Source organism: Tympanuchus pallidicinctus, unplaced genomic scaffold (genome assembly GCF_026119805.1).
Source record: "Tympanuchus pallidicinctus isolate F22 unplaced genomic scaffold, pur_lepc_1.0 scaffold1, whole genome shotgun sequence".
In the NCBI taxonomy this organism is placed as follows: Eukaryota; Metazoa; Chordata; class Aves; order Galliformes; family Phasianidae; genus Tympanuchus; species Tympanuchus pallidicinctus.
In genome coordinates, this window is record NW_026294618.1 from 23,630,127 (window position 1) to 23,644,751 (window position 14,625).

General features: G+C 36.4%; 1 protein-coding gene across 21 annotated transcripts in view; it reads right to left on the minus strand.

The window, feature by feature from the left end:
- DST (dystonin) overlaps nucleotides 1-14,625 on the minus strand; it is a 293,579-nt gene that overhangs the window by 6,354 nt on the left and 272,600 nt on the right. For 8 of the 21 annotated variants that reach the window (XM_052694728.1, XM_052694700.1, XM_052694678.1 and 5 more), the window contains 12 exons: nucleotides 14,362-14,490; nucleotides 11,719-11,862; nucleotides 10,699-10,887; nucleotides 9,768-9,897; nucleotides 8,773-8,936; nucleotides 8,307-8,469; nucleotides 7,075-7,229; nucleotides 6,829-6,903; nucleotides 5,979-5,996; nucleotides 5,502-5,573; nucleotides 2,779-2,896; nucleotides 608-676 (listed from right to left, as the gene is read on the minus strand). In XM_052694728.1, the coding sequence (XP_052550688.1) occupies nucleotides 608-676; nucleotides 2,779-2,896; nucleotides 5,502-5,573; nucleotides 5,979-5,996; nucleotides 6,829-6,903; nucleotides 7,075-7,229; nucleotides 8,307-8,469; nucleotides 8,773-8,936; nucleotides 9,768-9,897; nucleotides 10,699-10,887; nucleotides 11,719-11,862; nucleotides 14,362-14,490 (1,426 nt within the window). The remainder of the gene's footprint in view (nucleotides 1-607; nucleotides 677-2,778; nucleotides 2,897-5,501; nucleotides 5,574-5,978; nucleotides 5,997-6,828; nucleotides 6,904-7,074; nucleotides 7,230-8,306; nucleotides 8,470-8,772; nucleotides 8,937-9,767; nucleotides 9,898-10,698; nucleotides 10,888-11,718; nucleotides 11,863-14,361; nucleotides 14,491-14,625) is intronic. The other 13 variants (XM_052694767.1, XM_052694826.1, XM_052694757.1 and 10 more) reach the window with 3 other exon arrangements.

Consider the following 14,625-nt stretch of genomic DNA (forward strand, 5'->3'; position numbering starts at 1 on the left):
ATTCTAATACTTTATGCCAGCAGGAATGAACCACTGTCAAAGGAAGTCAGCGTGATAATGGAATGCTCAACGTGCTAAATCACTGTTAATCAATCATCTACTAATACACAGACAGAACCTGATGAGCAGTTTTGCTAATTCCACAGCTACTCATTATAAATAATACTTGCTTGGATGTTCCAGGAGAAATTGTTAAGTAAAATTTACAGGAAAGCAGCAAATATATTTATTTAAAACTATGAGATTATGTAGTTTGGCAACATGCAATGATGAACACAAAATCCAAACTGTAATGAAGTAATTGGTGACTAAGCACTCACACACACATACACACACACAGATATGAGAGAATGTTCCGCAAGAATAGATGCAAGAATGTTAGCATTTAAGTGTATCAGTGTGAATGACAATTGTTTTTGAAAGTCTTCAAGCATGTTAAAAAAAAAAAAAGCTCATAAAGCACCAGCCCATTTAGGAACACATTAAGCTAAACGTGACGGGTGAGGCATATTAAAAGTTAAACATATATATAAATATATATATAAATGGGAAGGAAATGAAGAGAAAGGAGAAGAGAAGGAGAAGACAAAGAGAGGGATTTGCCAACCTATAGTAGGCTGAGTGGTAATTGAAGAGTTTGATTCCGAACGTAACATTTTACTCCCGTGATGATGAACTAGAAAAAATGACACAGGACATGGGTCACATTAAAGAAAATTGTTAGCAGGAGAAGAAATCAAGTATAGCAGCTGCATATGCAAGGGACTCGGAGCCAAAAGACAGGACTCAGAGCAAAAGCTGTCTTTAAGTGCTCTGAGGTGAGCTCTCAACATTCTCCTAAGCAAAAGGAAAAAGGGCTTGGGTAGACTCAATTGCAGTCCTAAGTAATACACGTGTAGTATTTATCTGCTGACATAAAGAAGTAATACAGACTAAAAGTTTTATGTTACTAGGCCAAATATATTTTAATCTGTTTATGACAACAGTTCTCTGAAATGTAGTTTATTTACATGTAAGAGAAGCTCTTGGTAGAAATGCAGATTTGCTAAGCCAAGCGCTCAAAGAAAAGCCTGAACCTGCACCACTAAGATCATAGTCTACTTTACATCACTGACTTCAGTCTAATCAGGATTACGTACCAACGGACACCTTTCAGCATCTGGATGATTTTACAGAGACCAGTATTCCTTTCTCACTATGCTGAGTTACACATCTGTGCATGTACATCCCATGAAAAAGGGGCAAAGCATAATAGCAAGTACTATAGAGGTATGTAAATTACAAGGCTCGTTAAAGAAGAAGGGAAGGAAGGAACAGTGACTACAGTTCCAAATGTCTCACTATATGAAGATAGGGTAATAAGGAAATCATATATATCAACAAGGTATTCATTGCTGTCACTTTCAGCATAAACTCAACTAGGAATTACAACAGTGTGCCCATCAATAGGCGTGAGACAAGCATTTGGTATGTAGTAAGACGGTAAGCAAAAGATCTATTTTTCATACTGCTGAAAACCTCAGAGATATCATCCGAGGGTTATAATAGGTCTTTCGAAGTTTTATGGATACCTTTCAAGCCTATGGACAGAAGTCTCCAGGCCAGAGTGGTACACGCTGTCAGCCCTTACAGGATTCTGTGGTAGCTTCTTTTCTTTTTTAGCATCCCTGTCTTAGCATGGCAAGTGGTACAAAAACAAGCTGTGCACCCTCTCAGGTTCTATGCTGATCTGTTTAGAAACCCCAGTGCCAAAGCAGAAGTTGCGTCAGACAGCTGGCTCTGGAGCAAAGTATACAGGACAGTCAACATCCTTCTCTTCACTACTATGTCTCTCCCTTGAACTCAATGCTATTACAGCATTGACTGTAATTTCAGAGAACTCCTGAGAGGTAAATTGGAGTGAATTTAATTCTGCTACGTAAGAGGATAGAATGACCTAGTTATGCAACATTAGTTGAGTCTGAACACAATATTCTTTGGAATCTTACTATTCTTACTATTCTTTGACTTGCATCTCTTCCACTAACTACACTGTCAAATGACTTCCTTCCTGTCTCCTAATATTCTCTCAGGAATGGTGCCAGACAGAGCCTATCTACCTTCCCTCCACAGAAGTAGGCAAACTAAGATGTCACTAAGTCTCCAAGTACTGATAAAACAATACATTTGACACAATGCCCTGGAGTGTATGGTGATAGAGCACTCCCTGCTTCCTCAGAACACTAAGTTCTCCTGATCACAGCAACTTCTATTTGCTTTGTACACGGCTCAGAGTTCTGCAAAGTGGTGCTGGGGAGAATGCCAATGAGGAGACAGGGCTACATAGGCAGAGACTGAAAGCGTGGGTGCAGCCACTGGCGAGGGAAGTTTTTCTACTGTTGTTATTCTTTTCAATTCAATTGCCTTCTTTTGATTTACGGCCTGAACATTTCCCTCCTGCTAAGAAGGTTTAATTGGACATATCTTATGCTATTTCTGCCAAGTCATACAAGCAGCTTACATGCTATAAACTCTAGCTGGGCTAGGTTCAATTCTTAACTACACCATTCTAACAATGGTGGACAAACTGCGCAGAAGACACCACAGTTATTCTGTACATACATGAGTGCAAGTGTGGAGGATCTTAACTATGGGATTTAAAAAACAGATCATTATGAGACATTAAGTGAGATGCTGTTTACAGAACTGGCATTTCATACATTTCTATCTCAAGACAATGAATGATGCCTGTAACCAAACAATTATCTACACGTCCATTTCAGCAATCTTGTTACGTACCCCTGCAAGGATCATTTTTCACTAAGAACTCATCGAGTGCCATCCAGCCACCTCCAACACGAACCATGACCGTACTTCTTAGGATACGAACAAGGCGTAGTTGTTGAGAGTCACCAAACTGCAAGAAAATCAAACAACAGTCTGAGGCTCTCAGTCATTCAGATACAGTTCAATGCTCATAGCTTTAAAATTAGATATTTTTAAAAAGTTTGTTTTTATATTTGATAATTAGTAAATGCTAAAACTCATTATTTATGCAGATTATTAAAGCTGTTAAGATTTCAAATCAGATGCTGCTGAATTAATCCAAAGGAGATGGCAAGATGGTAAGAAAGAATTTCAGATTTAATTTTATGGTTGATTCTGAAATGTCTGATGTCAAACAGAAAGCAAAATTAGTAACACGCCATTTAATTGGTTACAGTCTGCATACATACAAATTAACAAACACCCATTTGCATTATTTTATTGTTGAAATCTTACGCAAACTCTCGTAATTACACAATAATCTGGCTGTTAATGATATCAGCTGAAAGGAAGGCAGTATTGCTTTTAATGATCAGTAAAAGGGCTAGAAATTAAATTTACAATGTGTGCTGCACTATTCAGTTGATTAATTAGAAGGATATTTTCAGGTTATAGCATCAACATTGCTCTCCTACAGCTAGGTACATAAGAGGAAGAGAACACTAGAAGAGCAAGGTGTCATCTTCAGCTATCATAACTATCTTTTACAAACACTTAGAAACTGTCACTCCTCTGTCTACACACTGAGGTTCTTCACAATTTGGAGATGCACAAAAGCCTATTTTACACTAACTCTTCTACTGTTCAATTCTTCCTTAGGGTTGATGTCCAGGCCTAAGATATGCTTGTTCTTTATGTCTGTATAACAAAATCTGCACGCAGTATCTCAGTTCAAACCTAGATCAAAGAAAAAGCAACCAAAATGTTGAGCTCTCAATCTCATGAAAACTAACTAGAGGAATTAATCAGGTTTTTTTGTTGTTGTTATTGTTCTTTTTCTTTTTTTTTTTTTTTTTACCAATGTCACTAAAATATTTATTTTGACATCAGATCATCAGGCCAGGGGCTCTTACATGCAAACATGCAGAGCATCTACTGAAACCAATAGGAGTCAACTATGCATTTTTGGTACAATATCTGCTCTGATTCTGGGAGAAAGCTATCCATAGTTCAGTTGTACCTACTTGCTTCAGTAAGGGGACTGAAATGCTTTAAGTGTAAAACACACAAATACTTTCCCTACAAGTTTGGCTTTTTCTTAACCCAAGGAGAGAGAATATGTTTAAAGGAATATTACTTTTAGGAACCAAACAAAGCAAAGTTTGCTGCTTAATTTGATAGCAGAAAAGAATTTGTTATAAATAAGAACATTCAAATGATTATTATCTGTAAGGGCTTTTTAATCCTTCATTCAATAAATGTGTTACCAAAAAATTGTTTATAAATCTAGATTACGTTTAAAATGGCATCCAAATTGATGCTGTTTATTTGTACTGGCTTATTTCTCAAAGGAGTATTTTCAGGTGGTTCTAAAGACTCTTTCTTCTTTTCTTTACCTTTTCCCCCCTTTTCAGCTTAGTTCTTCATTTAGACTCCATCAAGCAACTCTACTAAGCGACAGATACCATATCCTTCAGTAACTGCCTAGGCTGTAGTTAATTCAGACACTGGGAGTTCTGGAGAATAACAGAGGTGCCTCTCAAGGCACTTTCTCAATGGTAACTCAGTCAACTTCCTTATCAAAACAGCCTAGACACCAACTTTCCTTTAATACTTAGAGATGTTCCCAATAACTGAAAATCAGAGGTAAAAACACAGAGATAAAAACTGCAAGGAATTAATCTACAAAGAAGTCTTCATCTGACAGAAGCCATATAACACCACTGCCACTTGGCCAACTTGCTGTAGGTGATTTCACTGTGATGCTGTTTAGCACAAGCAGAAGTTGGACGCTCTCAAAGAAAAAAAAAAAAAAAAAAAAAAGCTGCATTTTTTTAGTTCTGTGAGTACAGATGGCAAATAAGAGGATTAACACAATTTCAAATAATCTTTTCAAATCAAGGCACGTTCTATATATCCGGAAAACATTTTCAAGAATTACTTAAGATACATTGCTTGAGGCATGTGGTAAGATTATCCACTGCTCTTTGTGCTTTCTTCCACACTTCAACAAGCTTTGTCAATAAATGAAAATGCAACTACATTCTCAACATCTCTAGATTTAAAGTGGCTAATGCCTTTAACAGTAGAATATCCAGAATGGATTTTATGTATTATTGTCTCTATAAGAACACGTATAAGATCCTTATGACAACAGCTACCTTTTGCCTAAGCTATTTCCATTCTCACCAGGCCACCATGATCTAACAATTAAAGCAGCAGTATATCAGTATGTGCCACAGGAGTAGCACTAATTAGTGGCACTGTACAGCACCACTGCAACCTGACTTACTGATTAGCCAGCTGACAAAGGTCCAATACATTACAGACTTCTTATAGCTCTTCAAAAACACACACACAAAAAAAGGGAACAGTCTAAGCTGAAGCAGCAAGCTTTTTTAGCCAATGTCCAAAATATGTATTGAATAATTCATTCTGTTAGTCCACAGCATCAATTAGGTCCAACCATCAATTAGGTTCTTAATCAGTCTGCTTGATTGCACAGGGGTTTTATTAAAAATGAGAATATTTTTCACCTTGAGTTGCAATAAATAAATGATATCATCATTGGATTCATGGTTACTGTGATTGGTCTTTAGTGTGATAGCCTAAAAAACAAAATATAGACTTTTGAATCACTCCACTATAGAACTGATAACTGATAAAATAATGTTATTCTAAACTTGAAATTTAAAAACTCAAGATTTTTAATACATAAATTCCTGCTGACCATTATCTGGTTCCTTTAAAAGTAATCTCCTTATTGAGGAAGATGGTCAGGAAAAGCAGGTTGGGAGGTTGAAGGGAAGAAATCCTGAGACAAGGAATGCTCCATAGCATTTAAAGAAGCACCACAGCTGACCAGCAATGAAAGTAGCTGAAGATGAAGGGATGGTAAGACGGACCATTGCAAAGCTTAAACCACTATGTGTTAGAGGAAGAATAAATAAATAAATAAGTAAATAAATAAATAAATAAAGGATAACTTCATAACACATTCCACTGGTTTATACCTGATTTCCCAGGAAGAACTGATAAGAAATGAAAAATGGAAGAAAGACACGATTAGTTTACAGAAAATTCTCTACATGGCTCTAGAACACATGCACACTAACACATCAGACATTCTAAATAAAGTATCTAGTTCAGAGATGAACAGGTAGCTAGCTACCTGAAGACTGAACACTGAAGAACATTCAAAGCCTTTCTTTCCTTCCACTGCTGTTTCTGTGGTGTTTAAAAATCATCAGCAAGCACTAAGTAACTCCTAGCCAAACACTGCATCTGAAATTGTTCTAGCTATTGAATCTATGGGTGGCAGAGCTTTCTCTACTTGAGTTTTTTCTCTGTGATAGAAAATTGTTCAGCAGTTATCTAACATATTTCTTGTACTTCTTCAGAAGAAAAAGTGTGCTCCATAAAATGATAAGTGAACAAACCCACTTTTCTCAAAGATTTTTGAAGTGCAACACAATACTACAGGAAAGTATTTGTCATTGTTTCTATCATACTAGTAGAAAACCAGCTACAGTCTAAACACTTTGGGTATCCAGAAAAAAAAGACTGCATCTTAAGGAGACGTTGTATGCGTGCATGTATGTATGCAGTCAGCTTTTAAAAATTCCCAATACACTGAAAATAGTTCTTGTATGTTCAGTGAAAAATACACAGAGGCATTTTCCATACTTTTAGTCCGTATGTTCTAAAAAACAACAACATATGAAAGTGAGATGAGTTTACAATAAGAAAATAAGTAATTGTTCTAAATTTCCTGTAAATTACTATAGCCTATATCCTTGCAGAACCACATCACAGGAAGAATCTTCAAGCTCAAAGAACTAAGAAGGTCCCTAGGAGACTTACCCTGTACTTGTTATCCCCAATCTGTTCCACTTGAAACCGTTTTGCACATTTGCATTTAGCTACTTGTCTTGTAACCTGCAAATGAATGCCACTGTATTAGTACTGATAATACTATCCTTTAATAGATTAATATTACTGCTAAATTTAAATTTAAAATTACTGCTTTAAATTATATAGGTGGCAAACAAAATTGAAAAATGTGATGCTAGTAGAATAGGCTGTTATCACATAAAATGAAGAATGTACCTCATCTTCAATTTTGTCAGCATCTGTGAGAGGCTTGTAAGCATCCTTGTTTGGATGAAGAGCTGCTACAAACTCATAATAATCAATATATCCATCACCATCTCTATCAAAAATGTCTGCAACAGCACTCATTTCAAGTCGGCTTGTTGGGAATTCTGTAAGACAAGAATGACAGAAGCAAAGTTGGTTTTTCAATGTCATGAATTTTGACAAAGCCATGAATGGTTTCTTCAGGCACTGGGTGATGATGCTCATTTTAAAAAAAAAAAAAAAAAAAAAAAAAAAAAAAAAATTCCAGTGACTTTCAAAAAAGTATAGGAATCATTTTGAAAAAAGACAGCATCGCCAATGTTACCTAGGTAAAAATGAATATGACAGTGATACAAAGGCATGTCTTGAATAGAGAAAATGGTGCTCAGATTAAACTGTGCACTTTAACATGTTAACCTTCAAAGCGCATAAAGTATCACAGATTAACAAGATAAACTGTTAGCAAGGAAAGGTCAAGCAAGAATTTCAATGCTAATTAAATTCGGAATGCAAGGCCTTCCCACTTCAGAAACATGCATGGTGTGTTGTGGAATCCTTCTTTGGAACAAGTTCACTACAGCAGATTATCAACTCATACAGAGACTCTCTACGAAATGGTCAAAGAAAATTTCAGGATGGTGAACAAGAATGAAATAATGAGTATTTAGCAGTAGCAAGTTGGTATCAACTGAGTTAAATGAGTAGGCAATTTAACAGCTTGGTAGTAACAAATTTTTTTTTCTTCAGCTTCTGTCATCTGAAATTATTCCACGATGGCAAATACTTTAATTAAAATATCAAAATCACATGAATTGTTTTTGAAAATTATCTGTAAGTTTTATAAAGTATGTTTTACTATTATGAATAATCAATGAAAAGTGATTAAACATTGAAATACCTAGGGAACTGTGGAAATGATAGTCATAGTCTAGTAAACTAGTAATTAACCAGTACTATAAATGCGACATTTGTAGTCTGATTCACAAGGGTAAAGAGTTCCTAGGAACAGAAATAGTTTCTAGAATCTAGAAATATTTAAAGTAAAATAATCATAGCTAAAGTTAATGATAATTAGTAACTTACTTCAAGAAGAAAATCTGACCTTCTGACACAATCAACCACACAGTGCATACTCTTATAGACAGTAAGACTTATTGAGATACTTCTCCCAAGTTCATCGTTTAATTAATTTCAAAACTTACTTGAAGAAAGAATTCCATCAATAAACTCCTGCCTTGTTATTTTTCCATCCTGATCTTTATCAATCCTCCTGAAGAAGTCCATTACACGAGACTTCTTATGGTTCATCCATCGCATATATTTTTTCCTCCAAATATCAAAATCAAAGTTGGCAAATTCTCTCAGCTTAATCAAGAAGAACAGAGAAAGAATATTTTTCAGTTGAAATCAATAGATTCAGAAAATCAAAAAGAGACATCATGTGCATTCTTTTAAATAGTTTGTTCTTTAAAATGTTAACTCAGATCCTCAAGAATCTTTTATCTCCTCACATTTAAAATGAAAATGACTACTTTCAAAGCACATGGCGATGTTTTCAGTTAGCTGTATCATACAACAAACACAGAATGTTTAGAGCATAGCCAATTTAACCTTGGTTAAAGAAAATTATGCAAAGAGTGTATGTATTCTGTGCAGCCCGTTGCTGACCTCTTCAAGTCTGTCCAAGGCATCATTGAGTTTTCTTCTTCTTTCCAAGGCCAGAAGCCAGACTTGCTGCCATTTGCTGACTAAAAGGTTGACCCGTGGATTCTTGGTTTCAATTTGTGCCTGGGCTGCTGATGGATATAAGCCTGGTGTGGGGGAACGCTTTCCTGTTAAAACAAAATAAAATGCATAAATCTTACCCAGTTCAAACAAAACAAACATACACACAAAGGGTACTTAACCTTCCTAAAACCACTCCTTGTAACAAATTATGAGCTCAAATCCTGATATGATTTCAACTAATGAGATTTTATTTTTTTTAATTTTTTTTATTTTTTAGCATTGCTGAGGAAGGACCACATGGTGGTTTAAGTACTCAACTCTTCTCTAGTCCAAAGCAGCCAGTAGTGGCTGCACTAGTGAAACTTCACAGATTACATCAAATCTTTGCAAGTCTCTGATAGAAAATTAAGAAGTAATCAATCTGATTTTTTAAGCAGGTTCCATACAGCACCCATACACTGGGTAAATATATCTAGAATACAATACACAGTTTCCTCACTTAAGATTCACTTTCCATTCAACTTTGCTTATGATAAGATTTCTACCTGGATCCATAGAGGTTTTTGGACCTAAAGAGCAACATTTTGTCTCAACATCTTTATTTAAAAGAAGTTGTTTGCACTTTCAAATAATTACAGGTTGGCAGAAACACTGTGAGCACCCTCTTGGCAGCTTAGTAGCACAGGAAAGTCTGTAAACTATGAAAGTAAATATTCAAGAAATGTGGGTCAAAATTTAAGAACAGATGTCTGTTACAGGAAGTTACTTCACAATGAAAAACACAGGAGATTTAGACAAATCACTCAAGAGATAATTTCACCCTATTTACTGGACTGTTCTGCTGTTAATCAAACTTACTAGGCTATTAGTAATCCGTTTTCTTCATAGAGAAACCAATGGTGTGTATGACCTACCCAAAACAGTTCATTACTTACTTCCTGCTCTCCCCTTATCAAGGACAGGAATATGAGATTGTACAGGAGTGGGTTCAAGTGCCTTCCTTTTATAGGTCTTTGTTACTTTATCCACATCAGGTTGTTTTCTGGTCATTTCCTCCATGAATGTCTGCAATCAGGGAGAGGTGGTTTTAATTAACAATACACAGAAGTGATGCTAAGAATGTAAGACTCATACAATAGCAAAACATGCCAAAGTTACAAGACCAACACAGAAAGACTGTAATAACACCAATCTCACAAAACAGACAGAGATAAAATAGAGGCTTCTGTATGTAAAAAAACAAAAAAACAAAACAACAACAACAACAAAAAAAAAACAAATAAACCCCCACAAAACAGAAGTATAAGCTTTTAGGACTACAATGGCCCAGCTCTGAAAGGAAGCCTAAATCTGAAAACAGTTTATGAAACTCCTTTACGCCTTAGGTGTGTATGGTGAAGAGGTGTACCATCAGACTTTTGACTCAGGTACTCTTTACTGTCCAGAGAACATCTCAGAAATGACACAGTGCTGGTGTGTGAGCTGAGATAAGCTTACGAGCATTCACCACACCTGTAGCTCCCTCTTGTTCTTCACAAACATTTTTTTAGATATCCATCAATAAAGCCAGACAGCAACACTAATACTATCACCTATTTTATGTGGTTATTATCACCCCTTTTTCTAGGAGGAGTTTGCTTCTGGAACAGTATAGGACTAAATTTTTGATTAATTTTTTTTTCATAACTATGTTGAATAAACTGAAGGCATACTGTATACACAGTAAAGGCTCAATTAACCATCTGAAAAATGATTCAGTGATTAAGACAAAATAGCTAAAGGACTGACACTTGATTACAAAGCTTAGCTGAGATGTGGGCGTCTGTTTGAACATGTAGGACATACATGACACTTAGCATGCCTTACCTGATGTTCAGCTATAAGTGCTTTAACCTCCTCAATCTCCTGGGGGATAACCTCTTTATCTTTTTCAGTAAGTGTAGTCTCTGCCCACTGCAACCAGGATAGCAAGGCTTCCAGCAATTCCTGGTTAGCAATAAGTCCAGCCAGAGCTCCGGCCAGTCTCTGTTGATGTTGTTTGGCCCAAGCTAATACCTTAATAAAAGATCATCAATACTCATCAATATATGCAAATGTGAAATTCTTCAAGACGTATTTAGAATTGTCCTGCTAACTGCAAATAGCTTCTGCCCAGCCCTATTTATACTGAATATCAAAGGTGCAAGATGTAGAGGCCAAGGACTAACTGTGCTGGGCACTAAGTGGAACTTCCAGTTCAACCACATTTTTTCACAGACACTCAGGATTACATACTGTTAAATGCAGAAAACAGTATAGTTGAGCAACAGACTAAGAACCTGATCAGACCATACATCTAAGCTGGTAAATCATACAGGATTTGGGGTCTGTCTTTTTCCTGGAGACTCCTGAAGCCATAATTTGCTAACACTAGTATTTGCTTTTTCTTTTAAACTTCATATACACACAAAAAATACTTCAGCAATTGAAACTCAGTTATAGTCACTTCACTAATTTAGAAACACCCTAGATTAATTACATGTTGCACTTAAATCTTTTGTAATGCAATTAGAAAATGCTTCAAGTTTGCCTTGCAGTTTTTCCCACGTTTTACATTTCTCTCCTTGGAAACTATTAGCTTTCCTAATATGGGAGATGTCAGGCACTATTTCCTTTAATACACACAAACAAAGAAGCCTGACCATCTGCTTTAGTTCTCAAAGTTCTGTAAGTTTTAAAATAAAGCCTAGGGAAGCATGGTATTCACATTCATCACTGTGGATATTTTAAATGTTTAGTTCTTAACAGCTGGAATATTTCCTTTCAGTACAACTACCATGTTAGTTGTTATCTGTGTTCCAATCGAAGATGAATTGTTGCAAAGAAGATGGCTTGAGATATACTGACCTCTTCAAACCTTGCTCTGATAATTGTTATCCAATGCTTAATGGTGGTGATGGAGTCTGGATGGCAGATAGCCAGGATAGCTTCTCCCATACCTGTTGCTTTATTCAGTTCTCCTTTTTTCTCTTCCAGTTTCTTCATGAACTCCTAAATCAGAGATAACAATTTCAACTAGATGTTGGCAAAAGTTGAAAGAGAAATCTGAATAATTTCTGCATGACCTAGAATGTCACAAGCCTCTGGATCAATCAAAGTCTAAACAGATTCAACTGGCCAGAGGAAAAAAAAAAAAGGGGGGTGGGGGGGAGAGGGGAAGCAAGTTTTGTTTGTCTGAAAATAGTTAAGAATCTTTCGAAAAACTCCTCCACATAAAGTAGTAAATGAAGCTTTAAAATCTTTACCCTAGCATGTGGCTTCCATATAGCCCACCATGCTGTAAGTACTGGAAATTCACATCCCCTTATTCAAAAGGAAAGAAAATAATGCCATTTTAGCAGTGTTGTAGATCAGCCATGCAACGGTTGGATTCATTACTGGCAACATTTCAGAAGACTTCGTTTGCCTGTCAGTTACAGTAATTCTTCATAATAAATTATCAGGCTCCTAACAGAGACTGGAGATGTCCAACTATAATTACATGCTCAGACAAGATGACAGAGGGTTTCAGGAGCAGCTACACTAAACCAGCACAAACATACAGCTTCAGCAGCAGAGGGGGAGACGCAGAGAGAACAGAAACAGAGACTGCTAATTAAGCAGCTGTTTTCGGAGGTTCTGCCATGTGGGAAAAGTCTTCTAAAACCAAAAGGATGTTTACAGCTTTGAGCATCTAAGTTCATAGCCACTGATGTTCCTCAGGAGTCTGGCAGAAGGAAGGATGGCAAGATTGGAACTGAACTGAGAGTGGAAAGCCAAAAACCTGTTTGTTCTATATATATATATACATATTTTTAAATTACTTTATTGGTTTTACAATTCTACCTATTTTTTTCTGTCTATATATGTCTACACCTTGTGTGAATTGGTATGTCTTAGTGAGATGGAAACTGTTAATGTCTCCCCGTGCATAGTGGAATTGGGGTGTTTTTTTGGTTGTTTTTTTTTTTAAAAAAACACCTTAGAATCCCTAATTGAGCTACAAAACTGAACCATGCCTCTGAAAATTTAACTCTTCTTCCCTCCCTCCACTAAGGGTTATCCTAGATTACAAAAATTAAAGATCATCCAAGTAAGATCTTAGACAGTTCAATGTCAACAGAATATTGTAAAAACAGGTTCTACAAATCATAATTACATTATCCTGTGCCCCTACAAATTAAATATGAACATATTATGAAACAGAAGTACAAAAAAAAGTCTACTGTACTTTGTTCTAAATGCCTGGTAGGCTGTGTATATACTGAGATTAATTACTAATTATTTTTAACTATAGTTTAATGACAGGGTTTAAGTCTCAATCATGACACCAGTCCCCTCATAAGACCCTGCCAGTTCCTGTAGTATTACAAAAAGCTCAAAATGGTTTTGGAAAGGTTGAGGTGGGCTGCAGTGGCCAAGGTGAGCTGCAGTGACAGATTATCGTGAAAGAAACAAGAGCCAGGAGGAGAACAAGCAATGACAGTGCTCGTTTCCATTGCCCAGCTTTTGATCTCACGATCTAGATCTGTCTGTATTTCTACTATTTGGCCTTTAAAATGAAAATGGTGGTGGTAGAATACGTTCTAAACTCTATTGAACAATTTTAAGCATGATTTAGCAAATTTAAACATCGAACACCAAGGTTGTGTTGTTCTAGTGAGTATTCTGCGTGCTACTATTCCCAAATTCAATTTAATCAAGATGATTTTCCTTTTTTAACTGTAAATTTTTGTTGCAACTTTCTTCAGGGTGAAGAATACCATAACAACATTGGCAATTTTATTTTTACATTACATTCTTTATATTGCACTTATACGGAGTTTTGCATGGGCCTAGACAAGCTTGTATGTAGACTCCTTGTTGTAGAGGGAAAATAGGAGCTTATAGATTTTTAATTAGACTCTTGACCTAGCTATGGCTCCATTTCACTACTGCAAAAACAGTTTGTAATCTCGTATTTGCAATACCTAAGGCACTGCAGCATTTCAGTACCTAATGTGCATGAAACATGAGGCATGCTGTTCCACCATGACAGAAAGTTAATGCATGATATCATTCCACCGACATTTACAAATGACCTCGAAAGTATATGGTGGTGCACTTAGCTCAGTGATGCTAAGACGACACACTTTTGTTATTTTAACTGCCTGTGTGATAACTGTCAGATATTTTTCCAGCATATATTAATCTGTTTCTAAATGTTTACAGCAACTTTCTACTTGCCCATTGTTTTCTTAGTAAGCCAAAATGACTCAAACAACAACTCAGCATAAGTATGGTTACAAAATTGTCAAATTCATTAAAGGTCTAACTTCGACATAGAAACAGTCGCAAAAACAAATCCTGGATGCTAAACAGAATCATAGAATAACCCAAGTTGGAAGGGATGATAATGATCCTCAAGTCCAACTCCTGGCTGCACACAGAATATGATTACATGAGATAGACCTTGCCTCCTTGTAGCAGATGTCTTAGAACAAAGAGGACCCTCTTCACTTTCTTGCTTACCCTGTGCTGATCTATCAGTGTACGCAAGGCCTCTTCATCATCTGGAAGGACACCGTGGAAACGAAGAGCCTGCTCTGCCTCTGCCAGCCACTCCAAAAGGACGTGAACAACAGAGTGGAATTCCTCTGCCTGTTACAATACAAAAAGTCGTGGGCACGGATGAAGGGACCTGACAGACAGACTGCAGCTTACACAAGCAGACTGAGCCCAGATTTGGAGCCATTAATCATGCAGCAGTACTGGCACATTAACTTTCCATTAAAA